Here is an 11,578-nt window from a genome sequence, read left to right on the forward strand (position 1 = left end):
ACAAGACAATTGTTTATTAAACGGTTTGGTTCCCTTTTTCTTAGTTTTCATATAAAAGGATTACAATACAGAGTTTTACTATGTATGTAGTTATTTTATATTGAAATACAGTAGAATCCCCCCACATTGCATATACTTTCATGCAATGTTAGACATTATTCTAACACTGCATAATTCTTATGGCCAGTTGCCTGTTTAGATAATTGCATTTATATAATCTGCAAGTAATATTTATCACAAACTGTATGCAATATGGGAGCTTTGAGTACATTAATTTCCTTTATGTACAAATATAAAATCTATGTTAATAAAGTCTTTTCTGTATTTAATCTGCATATGAAATGATTACGCAAAAAAAATTGCATAAATAGAAATTAAACTGGATTTCTATAATTTATCTCCTTAAACAAATATCTCTTTTATCTGTGATGTATTATTTCCTTAAGTATTTAAAATCACTGGAGTTTAGAATTAATTAGTTCCAACCTATACAGACAAAAAGGTTCTGGAAAAAGTATATATTAGCACAAAGATCTCGTGCATATGAACATTTGGCTTGAAATTAATACATATAATATACGAATTTTTCCAAGACCTTTCTAAAATACAATTAATAATGTACATGTCATACATTCATTATGATATATCTCTCCATTCTACATATTTTTTATAAGTCAAATATATAAAAACTTATTTCGTTAAATTCCACCTGGCATTTCAAAAAGTAATAACTTTGGTAAAGGAACTGTAAATAAATACGTATTTTTACTGACTATAATAAAATCAAATAAATGTACATTGAATCCAATCAATGACATCGACAATTAATCCAATGGGGCAACATTCTGCAAATTGGAATTAGAATACTTCTATTCACATACACACACACATACACGTCTCTCCTTTACCTTGAAGACTTTTATTCTTATAGACAAAAAAAAGATTTATATCTACTAATTTTTTAATAGAAACCCCAAATAAAGACAGTCTTATGAGCATTTCGTAATTTACTCTTTGTATACAAAAAATCTTGAATAGAAGAGAAATCGGTAAGCTGCGACGCTCAAGACACACACATACACTACCTGAAATCTGACTTAGTAAAATCGTTTTCTACTATTTTCTTGATGCTTTTGGTAAAACATAATGGCCATGACAACACAAGCTATTAAAAAGAGCGCACCAACTAACATCAGTAGGAAAAGTTTTATTCCACTCATACTCGATTGCTTCGGATCTTCTATGCGTTCTGAAACAAGAGATTTCTATTAGAATACTAAATTTATACACATGTACAATAACAATTTATTTTTATCTGCATACCTCTTGGTGCGTCATAGAATGCTGCTGATGGCACAATTTGTGATCTGTCTTCTTGATCCTTAGGCTGTAAATTGACATATATTTTTAAGTATCGCTAATTTGTTTATTACTCTAATGAAATAGTTCACATCTTTATTTGCTAACGAGATATGTGCTTTACATGTATAATATCAAATATTTAATATAATAGAAGCATAGAAAAAGAATAAATTTAGTTTTTACTTACATCATCTGGTAAGTCTAATTCAAACAAACGAATTGACAATATATCATGATTGTCAGACAGATCACCCGTGGTAGCAGAAATTCCAATGTAATATCCTGTTGGAAGCTTGACTTGATTCACTTGAAAGCATTGCTTCCATGCTGCTTTGTTGGAGAGATCCGTGGAAACTTCATTACAATAAGAAAAAAAAAACGTTATAAGAAACATAGAGTTATGTGTGAGTATATGCGTGTAATTCTGGTTGGTAAATAAGTACATATATGTATGCGTGTATACATACATTTGCAATTCAAGAAAGAGACAATTATGAAGCTGGCACAAAAAAGCAGAAAAAATACAATTCACGTAACGTGCCAGGACAAAGTACAAATGATGAATAAGAAGTGTAAGAAAAGATAGAATTTAACAAACGATATATTATGACACACGCTATAGTATAAAAGACACAATGTGTTTAAATGTTTAATTATCTTTACGTACCAGTTAGGACATCTCTTTCGTATCTTATAGCTAAGTGTGTATCATGTTCTAAGTTCCTGAACTTTGCTTCACAACCTGCGAGTTGCGTATGAGTGCCGTCACGATCGTGATCGTAATGCAGAGATCCATTGTTGACCATTGCTGAGATGTAAGGATGCTGATGCTGTCACAAATAATAATATTCAAGTATCAAAAGAAGATACGGAAAAATAAAGACATAAATATGAGAATCTTAAGTTTTGGATGATTGAAAACAATCAAAGTTACGTAACCTTAATCGACTACTCAAACTATAGTCAGATTTTATAAGAATGCATTATTAACGTACATTATGTTGGCCATTATGATTGCTGTATGTGTCAAGTATCACTGCTAATCCTTGGAAATAGTCCTGACTCCCAAATACCGGACCTGACTTCATTCTTTCCTTGGCATACCAAATGACAAAACCATCTCCAAATAATTCCTTTCCCTTTCCATGTACTTTGAATTGAATTTGCAGTTCCCAATTTCGTATATGGCACGGCTATAAACACAAGTTTAAAAATCTTAATTAGTAGACAATACATATATATCATATAGTTTTCACATTAAAAAGTTATATATCAAAAACATGTACAAATATAAATAGAATATTTACCACAGAATTCCATAAGGCACCTTGTTTACTTTGTAAATCAGGTGTTAACCTGATATAATTATTGGTTACCATTGTGCTTCCCATGAAGTCCCAGTAAGGTATCGTCATACTTGTGCCTATTATAATAAACATATCTTTATAAATAAACTAAAGCATTTACATCGTAAATATATAGAACAGTACGAATTATAAATATATGAAAAGAATGATAAATACACATCAAATATAAATTCAGGAATAAAATAACATGTTTATTATAACGCGAATGTATAAAAGATGACGATAGATTTGATAAATATTTAATAGCCATTATCATAAATAATTAATTTACAGTCTACTTAATATATACAAGATAAAAATATATTAGAAACTCATTGCATGTTAAAACTTTCGCCGATATCATGCTATATACATCACTAATCTCTCTCTTTGAATATTTTTAATATCATATCACAAAAAATTCTTTAAATTATCAATTTATCAATCTTTAAGGGGTCTGTGATTTGGAAAAAAAAATAGAAATCGCGTTCTTTTAAAAAGTGACTCTTTGATCTATACATATTTAATCTTGCGACACAGCTATGAAACATGTAGGTACTTATCTCTTTTTTCATTAACGCTACAATCTATGAAAAATTAATTCTCTGCATTAATTAGCCTTAGTTAGTCACCTCGTAACGTCAAACTAAGACCGTGGTCAAACCTATAGTGGACTGACTCACGGATTGCGATTAGATGATAAATGAATTAGCAAATCCTGGTGCGCGACAGGATTCCCAGAGGGAATATATAAATTAAAAGATTAAACTTCACGCATTTTTTTTTTAAGAAAAAAAAGTAGGTATTTTTTTTTATTAACGCTGCTATCTTTAGAAAGTAATAAATTCTCCGCATTAATTAGTCGCCTCATAACCTCAAACTTCTGGTGGACTGGCTCGCGGATCGGGATTAGATAATAAATAAACCAGCAAATCCTCCCGCGCGCGCTGGCGCGCAACAGGATTCCCAGAGAGGATCCATAATTTAAAAAAATTGAGTTCACGCGTTTCTTTTGAGAAAAAAAAAATCGACTCTTTGTTCCACGTATATTTACTGATCTCGCATATATTGAAACAGCTGCGAAAGACGTAGGTGTCTTCGTCATTAACGTCGTTATCTGTGGAAAGTAATAAATTCTCCGCATTAATTAGTCGCCTCGTAACCTCAAACTCCTGGCGAGCTGGCTCGGAAATTACGGATTAGATAATAAATGAACAAGCGAATTCTGGAGGGTCCCGACGCGACGGGACTTTCGCGAGATCTCGGGAGGCGCGATAAGGGAACGGAACGAAATCGGCGCACCTTGATACGGCCTGATCAGAGAGTGTTCTCGCTTCATGTAGTCCTGCGTGTTCCATTCCGTAGCGAGGGACTCCAGGACGCCGGCGAGTAGAAACAGCCACGAAATCGCGCTCATGTTGACTGCTGACTCCCGATCGTTCGTTTCGACTACAAACACGTGGGTGGAAGAGTCACAGCGCGCACGGCCGAAGTAGAAACGGACAGCACCACCAGAATAAAGGCCATTCACGATTCACGCGCTCGCCGAGCTAACCAACGTCGTCTCCGACCCCGACCCCGACCCCCCGAGATCCGAGCGTCGCCGAGCGATTCGATTCGCGCCCAACGCGACACTCGACAATCGATACTTAATGTCGATTATCGTCGTGGCCGGTGGTCGCGAAAATTCACGCCGAGTTGACCGTCTTCGATCAGTAGCTCGTCGGTGGCAGAACGCGTCATATCTCGGCTCGCGTTCAAATCGTTGAAATCGTTTGGCGAGAATCCGGAAACTTCGGGATCGAGTGCCATTTCACGGAGAAAGAAAGAGAAGCTGAGAAGAAGAGTTTCACGGGAATCGAAAGTGAATCTCGCGCGCGAGAAAACGTCGGGAGTGTCTCGCGAAGTAACTTTTCGTCTTGACTAATTGAAGCGCCGTTATATCGCGATTCTGGCGATTGCCCGAGAATAATCACACATATGTATAGGTATGTACATACGTGCATATATATTCTATAATTGGTCGCATTTATAACGACTATTCCATTATTTTGGATACACGTCGGATCTTAATTCTACATTATATGCGTAAAATTATTGCGGCTTCGCCGCCCGGCCGTTTCGATTCAATCGATTCTTCTTATTCGAGGATCGCCACTTTGCCCGTTCGATAGTTTCAATATGGCGGTCGGTTGCGAAAACGCGCTCACAGTGCTAACACGTAGGTATCGCGTTCGAATCGCACTGATGGTTCCTGCGACTTACCGTTCGCGGAAGTGAATCTCACCGATCCAAAAGTTATCTCCATCACTCCAGGAGCAAGGATGCACCGTCGTCGTGAGGTACATACGTATTGATATCTTTTAATATCTAAATAGTGACGGATAAACGGACGGACGGTAACGTTACGTTACGTTTCGTTTCGCGTGCGAAATTAATGTAGAAACTCAATCTTTACGGTTCTTCGCCGTCTGTATTCGCCGAAAAGACGTCGGGTCGCGCGAGCCTCTCGAAGTGGGTTTTTCGCGAGACCGTTGGTCTTATAACAGATTTCAGACGTGTGTTTCATCGTCCGAACGTATCTCGCGGCTATACATTCTGATTTTCCGTGCATCGATTATGTTTTGATGTCTACGTTGCAGGCATTAAGACCTTTTTATTGATTAAGAGTCTGCAGGTACCAGACAAATCAAATTCAGATGATACATAGAATTGAGAATTTTATTATTGTTCAACAAGCATTCAAAGTAATATATACATATAAAAAACTTGTCTAAAAAAATTCAAAAATTACGATATTCTCGATATTCTCCAGTATCGATATACATATTTCAATCAATATATCGAAATATCATATTTCGATCAAATACGCCGAAATATCGATATTTTACGCTCCTCCATACATCCCTAGCTTCAATTCGTACGCGAGCGCGCGAAAGCGACGACAACGCCACCGCAAATGCCGCCATCGCCGCTCCATGGCCGCCGCGTTTGCACCCGGGATTGTGTCATTGTGTGATTTCGCCGGACGCACACGAGGAAACGATGAGGGCTTGCCGGTCGTGTATGTATGTACACATGTATGCGCCGCACACACGCGCGGTCGGTCGCTCCTAGTTCACGTCACACGGGTTCACGTTCACGGTCAGTTCGAGTCAATTCCGTTCCGTGCACGATTCCCTCGATCGAGTCGTCGCCCGTAACCCGAAATACTCCGAAACTCCGCGGGTCGCCTAAAGCCATCTTCGAGAGCCGCGATCCCGGATCCCGGTCGCCTCATGCGAATTTTTTTTTCAAAGCGTCTGTGAGAGAGCGGCCGGCCGCTGACGCGCATCCGCGCCTGCGCACGTGCTCGCATCCATCGTGCCCTCTCGTTGTGCGTCGTCGTGCAATCGGTCGGCGGTTGTATGGCGTCCTGCGTAGTACGTACGTGCGCTTGAACTCGACGGAGCCGTTCGTCCCGCTCTCCCGGCTCTCGTGCACGAGATACCGGCGCCCGCATTCGTACGGCGAGGTCCACGTCGCGAGTAATCGGCCGCGACGAGCGTAAGAAAGGGCGATTATTAATATTTGAGCGGAGGAGGAGGCGAGAGGCGGCGAGAGCTAGCGGAAGAAAGAGAGAGAGAGAGAGAGATCGAGCGAGAGGGAGGGAGAGAGAGAGAGAGAGCGTGTGTATGCGTGTTGCGTGTGTGAGAGAGTGCGAGTGGAGTAATAGTAGAAGCAAGATCTTAATTTGCCGTATACGCTGTAAGTGGGGGACCTCACGCGGGCTTGTTGCGTTTGCACGCAAGTAAGGATCGGCAGACAGAAAGAAAAGAAAAAAAAGGGCGTGTGGAGATTAATCGGGCACAACTAATAGGCACGCCGCTAATCGCAGTCGTGGCCATGGGTAAGACGCCAAAGAAGGCGGCCCCTGGGGGCGATGAGAGGAATTTGTACGTTCGGAGGCTCAAGGCAACGACCGCGCCGTCGAGAGCTTCTGAATCTAGCTTGCCCGAGAGACAGCGCGAGTCCGAGATTTCGAACAGGTTTGTAGAAACAATCAGCAAAAACAGCGAATCGCAAGTTCCGCCAGAGTTTCTCAGTCCGCGCGGGATGTACGTACGTTTGTTTCTCTCTCGAGTCTTGCCCTCCTCTCCCTGGGCCATCCTGGAGTGGAGTTGGCCTTGGATTTAGTTGTAAACTGTTTGCGCACGTTGGCATTTCGATGCAACGCCTGGAACTTGTTGGTTGCTTGCCGCTGTAGTTTACAGGGTGTCGGAGCTTTGTGTTCTGTAACTGTTTGCTAATGAATTGGGAGACTGGGGGCTATCGAGATCACATCTCGTAGCGTTTCTTAAATATATCTCTGCGATACTCTGTAATCGTATCATGTGTCACAGAATTTTGAAATGAAGAATTAATTTGGCTGGTAATCCAGATATCAACTTTAAAGTAAGAGTCGAGTCGAGTCATTTTAAGACATTTTGAGATGAAATAGATTGATGAACAAGACACCAATGTGTTTTTCAGGTTTCTTATTTTACAAAGAGAATATTATGACGATGCATGTAAGAAAAAAAGATATTTTCATTTTTAGACATGAGAAACTTTGGTTTATCTTCTTTACTTTTGAATTTGTTCCTCTCATCACCTCCAGCATTTCTTGCTCAAAGGCCATTTGCAACATGGCTTATCTCTTCATTGATTGTGAATATCTTATTTTTGTTTTAGGCCAAAACTGACTGGAATACAGAAAAAAATACCGTCTGGACCAGGAAAGAATTTTAAGGTATAGACTTTTAATTTCTCTTAATTTCTTATTTTATTATGATATATTTCAAAATTGTTATCTGAAACAATACATGTATATAATATGATTATTTTGATTGTAATATAAAAATATTAAATAATTATTTAGAGATTATGTTATAACATATTCATGATTAACATATTCAATGATTGAAAATTACGTTTTATGTATTTAATGTGTTGTGCTTTATCTGTTTGGACAATATTAAGTATTAATTTCTTAAAACAACACTGATACTCTACTAAGAACCTTTATTAAATTTACTATTGAGATAATGTTATCTTTTAGGGCTGATATCACAGTCTCCAATTAACGTGATCCTCCGATTAAACTCACTCTGCATCTCTTTCTAACTGTCCCCCTAGAAAGAGACGAAGAGTGAGTTTAATCAGATGATCACGTTAATCGGAGACTGTGATATCGACCCATAAAAGATTAGGTATGGGCTTATCACACAGTTCGAATTTATAACGATACTATTTTATGTATTATAATGGTTTGATATTGCTTGTGTGTAATATGTTTACAGGTCGGTTTTTTTATTTTCTTAGCTAAATCAAATATTTCATAAATGTTGTATGTTATCAGCTATTAACAATTTTATATATCTGTGCCTCCTTACATTTTATAATTTATATATAGAGAAAGAAATGGAAAGAAAGGAAGAGACAGTAAGAAAGTTAATTGAAAAATCTAATTTTATGTAACATAAAAATATTTTATCTGTATTAATTTATTTACTGATATTTAGTAACAATTTGATTCTTACTTGCTAATTTTATGAGAAAAATTTTCGCTTATATACATATATATTTACATATATTTTCAGATTTAATATAATTAAAATTGTGGAAAAATATGCATAAATATTATGCATAAATAAGAATATTAATTAAATATAATTCACAAAATAATTGTAAATTTATTGAAACGCACAAATAGCTCATGCTAATGATAAGTCTATGACTTTCAATTATTTGTTAAGTTCTTTTTGCATTGCCTCTTGGGTTTTTGCAATGTGGAAATAATGTATGTTATAGAGCAAACTTCGTCCTCCAGCAAAAGTTGAACATCAAGCAATAAAGCAATTAAAAGTACTAATGAAAAATCCAGAAACCAAAAGTGCAGAGATGCAGCCGGGATCGGAAGAAGCTGAAGTCAAGTTGAATGTTTCAATTCACAAAGAAAATGTTACAGAAGAGAACAGTAACAACAAAACTATTGAAGCTGAGAAATCTACTGTGAGCAAAGAATATATTGATCATTCCTCCGAACAGATGTCAAGCGAACTTCAAACTTCTGCGAAAACTAACCAGGAAGTAATATTTGTGGAGAGCAAAACTGTTTCCCAAGAAAAACAAGAAAAAGAGGAAGTCTTATTAGAAAATGTTAATGCTGAAACCAAAGAAGTGGAAGAGCAAGATGCGAATGATATTAAATTAACATATGAAATTGATCAAAGTTTGGTAAACAATGGAGAAGAAAAATTAGACGACAAACCAAAGGACAATGATAAGGGAGAAGAATTGCCTCCGGTACAGGAGGAGATGAAGAACGGTATAAATGAAAAAGAAGAGATGCGAAGCGAAGCTCAAACCGATAATGAGAGCTACTCGGTCGACATTGTTGAATCCACAACGTCGGAAGTATCCGAAATGTCGGAATCCGTTACACAGAGCAACACTCAGAAGGATAAAGAAAATATCGATGACGCTGCAAATGATGCATCATTCATTTCTTACGATTCATCTATAATGCTAAAAGATGTACAAATCAGACTCAACGATTGTCTGAAAGATAATTCGAAGCTCTATGACGTAAGCAATTCGGAAGGCATGCCGAGTCAACATTTAAGAGACCTGTCATTTGGAAAGACGCTGAGAAACATCTCGGGAAGACATTCCATCGGTAGACTGCGTCACGTTACTTTCCGTGAGAGAAGGATATCACCAAATAGTTCTCTTTTCGTGAATACATCGACTATGTCTATGCCGCAGGATGAAGGAACAGAAGCTAAAGTCTTACATTATGGTAGCGGTTTACTATCCGACAGTTTCTCTACGAATGGTAGCCCATTGGACAGAAAACGTAAAATTGAAACAGAAAATTGGAGCTCGGTGAAAAAGCAGAAAACGGATGGAGAGGGTAGTTTACTAAGTACATCTATAAATCTGTTGAAAGGTTTGCGCATACCTAGCATGCAGGTATCCACGCCGAAAGCCACACCTTATAATTTCGACTCTACCAAGTTAGACATTAGCGGGATAAAGAATGATGACAATAAAATGACGGCTGAACCAACTGAGAGTACAAAAAAATGGTGTGTTATCATGTAAACTATCATGGACAGTCAATGTGTCATTATACAGAAAAAAAGGAAAATTTTTATATTTTCGAGAAAAGTACCAAAAAATACACAACTAGAAGCATTGATTTTACCTTTTGCTAGTAAATAGTTTCTTTTCTAATTAATTAATTAAAAATAACTGTATCCTCATTTTATTGTTTTTAAAATTTTCTTGAACAGGGGTTGTATTTCTTCTCTAACTTTCGGAAAGTTTTTTCGAAATTTTAAAATATAATATCGCTACATTTTCAACAATTAAATTAGAAGAATTCAATGCTATTTCCACCGTGTAAATTGCTAAAATTGTTGTAGTGCATAATTTTTCTATATCAATTTTGGGATAAAGTTATTTAGAAAGGAAAGAATAAATTATATAGTGAAGAGTACAATTTTATTAACTTTTGACATGACTATTTTACAAATAAAGACTTGATTCTATGAAATGTACCAACATTTAATGCGGTATAATATAGAATATGATAAAACCCACATGTACAGAAATGTAATGTGTTTAATTTTAGTATATGTTTCCGACCTATGATTTATGATTTATAATTATCTTTAATGTTTTAGATAGATCATGATAAATAGCTTTTACTCCTATAAATAAAAAAGATTCCGTAACGTAGCGTCATATTAATCTAACAGAATGCTTATTTGGGAATAATTTCTTGAATATTGTTTTATGCATATGTTATCTCATCGATATTATCGTTAGAAAATTCATATTTCATATCCGACGCTTATTCATACGATGTAATACTCATATGTAATATTAGAAAGATATCTCTCCGTGTTTAATTCTTAATAACGAAATATAATATTTATATTTCTAATTTGTAATTCGTTGAATTTGACAAGGTGATTAAAAATATATTATGTCCACCACAAATTGAGTTATCACGAACAAATTTTTGCAAGTTAATTATAATACGAAATTATATATATATATTTTCTAGCAAATTGTTACTACCAGATAAGTTGCAACGTTACTATTGCATTTATAATAGCAGCGTTTTATGACCTACTCTATTTAATGGAATATTGTTGATTATTATAAACAATCCATAACACATATAAAAGAAGATTCAATAATTACATATTATATAATATTAAGTATATAATTTTTTATCGATACAAATTATTTCTATATGTTTTTAATAAGAACGTGATAATTATTCATGCAACTTATTCGGAATATTTATCGAAAAATATTAACATCTAAAAGTCGACAACTGTAAAAATCGAAGATATAAGATATAAATGCGAAATTGTACGTTATTATACAGTGTATCTCAAGAGCAAAACAAGAAATGACAAAGAGAAAATGTATATCTTTGAAAAAAAATTTCATTTTGCATACAATCTCATTTGTCAAACTCTTGCATTCAAAACCTCTCATTTGCCATAGATTTAAATATATTCTGATGTTATCCATTAAGGATGATATTACGTTGCCTTTATATTAAATCTTTGTTGGGATATATACAAAGCATATATATGTATTGAGCTAGAAATATTACTTCGACCTTCCATCATATAATAAATGAGGATTAGAGACGATCAAATAATTCGACCAAAGCGATTTCCAGTGTCAGTCGATCTATTCGTTTAGGTCTGTCGAGGATAGTTATTAATTTTTAAAATTGTACATTATACCATTTCGAGAAAAGTGGTTTATATATTACAATATTGACTAATTTTCTTATTAATACAAAAAATGTAATTTAA

The 11,578-nt window shown here is 35.8% G+C and overlaps 2 protein-coding genes across 4 annotated transcripts; one reads left to right on the top strand and one right to left on the bottom strand.

Annotated features, from left to right (window-relative positions):
* Positions 1 to 56: 56 nt before the first annotated feature.
* Positions 57 to 4,125, bottom strand: LOC112457593 (vesicular integral-membrane protein VIP36-like). The gene is made up of 7 exons (XM_025020744.1): positions 4,011 to 4,125; positions 2,670 to 2,785; positions 2,358 to 2,555; positions 2,030 to 2,192; positions 1,550 to 1,716; positions 1,324 to 1,387; positions 57 to 1,249 (listed from the first exon to the last, which is right to left on the bottom strand). The coding sequence occupies exons 1-7, from the start codon at positions 4,123 to 4,125 to the stop codon at positions 1,098 to 1,100; spliced, it is 975 nt and encodes a 324-aa protein (XP_024876512.1). The 3' UTR covers positions 57 to 1,097.
* Positions 4,126 to 5,681: 1,556 nt separating this feature from the next.
* LOC112457591 lies at positions 5,682 to 11,212 on the top strand. Of its 3 annotated transcripts, none has more exons than XM_025020743.1 (4): positions 5,682 to 5,772; positions 6,568 to 6,597; positions 7,422 to 7,479; positions 8,541 to 11,212. In XM_025020743.1, exons 1-4 carry the CDS (start codon positions 5,687 to 5,689, stop codon positions 9,834 to 9,836), a joined length of 1,470 nt encoding a protein of 489 aa, XP_024876511.1. In that variant the 5' UTR covers positions 5,682 to 5,686; the 3' UTR covers positions 9,837 to 11,212. The 3 variants fall into 3 exon arrangements, with proteins under 3 accessions (XP_024876511.1, XP_024876509.1, XP_024876510.1); XM_025020741.1 differs by having other exon boundaries at positions 5,739 to 5,772; positions 6,568 to 6,736; XM_025020742.1 differs by lacking the exon at positions 5,682 to 5,772 and adding an exon at positions 6,168 to 6,254 and having other exon boundaries at positions 6,568 to 6,736.
* Positions 11,213 to 11,578: the final 366 nt, after the last annotated feature.

This window comes from Temnothorax curvispinosus, unplaced genomic scaffold, assembly GCF_003070985.1.
Source record: "Temnothorax curvispinosus isolate PA1 unplaced genomic scaffold, ASM307098v1 QBEX01007937.1, whole genome shotgun sequence".
NCBI lineage: Eukaryota > Metazoa > Arthropoda > Insecta > Hymenoptera > Formicidae > Temnothorax > Temnothorax curvispinosus.

Excerpts from the sequence above, each read along its gene's own strand:
- LOC112457593 (XM_025020744.1), bottom strand. The coding sequence starts at position 4,125 with ATGAGCGCGATTTCGTGGCTGTTTCTACTCGCCGGCGTCCTGGAGTCC. Across the intron at positions 1,388-1,549 it reads AATTAGACTTACCAGATGAT|CCTAAGGATCAAGAAGACAG; the intron begins GTAAGTAAAAAC and ends GTCAATTTACAG. Across the intron at positions 1,250-1,323 it reads ATTCTATGACGCACCAAGAG|AACGCATAGAAGATCCGAAG; the intron begins GTATGCAGATAA and ends CTCTTGTTTCAG.
- LOC112457591 (XM_025020741.1), top strand. Across the intron at positions 6,737-7,421 it reads GAGTCCGAGATTTCGAACAG|GCCAAAACTGACTGGAATAC; the intron begins GTTTGTAGAAAC and ends TTTTTGTTTTAG. Across the intron at positions 7,480-8,540 it reads GACCAGGAAAGAATTTTAAG|AGCAAACTTCGTCCTCCAGC; the intron begins GTATAGACTTTT and ends TGTATGTTATAG.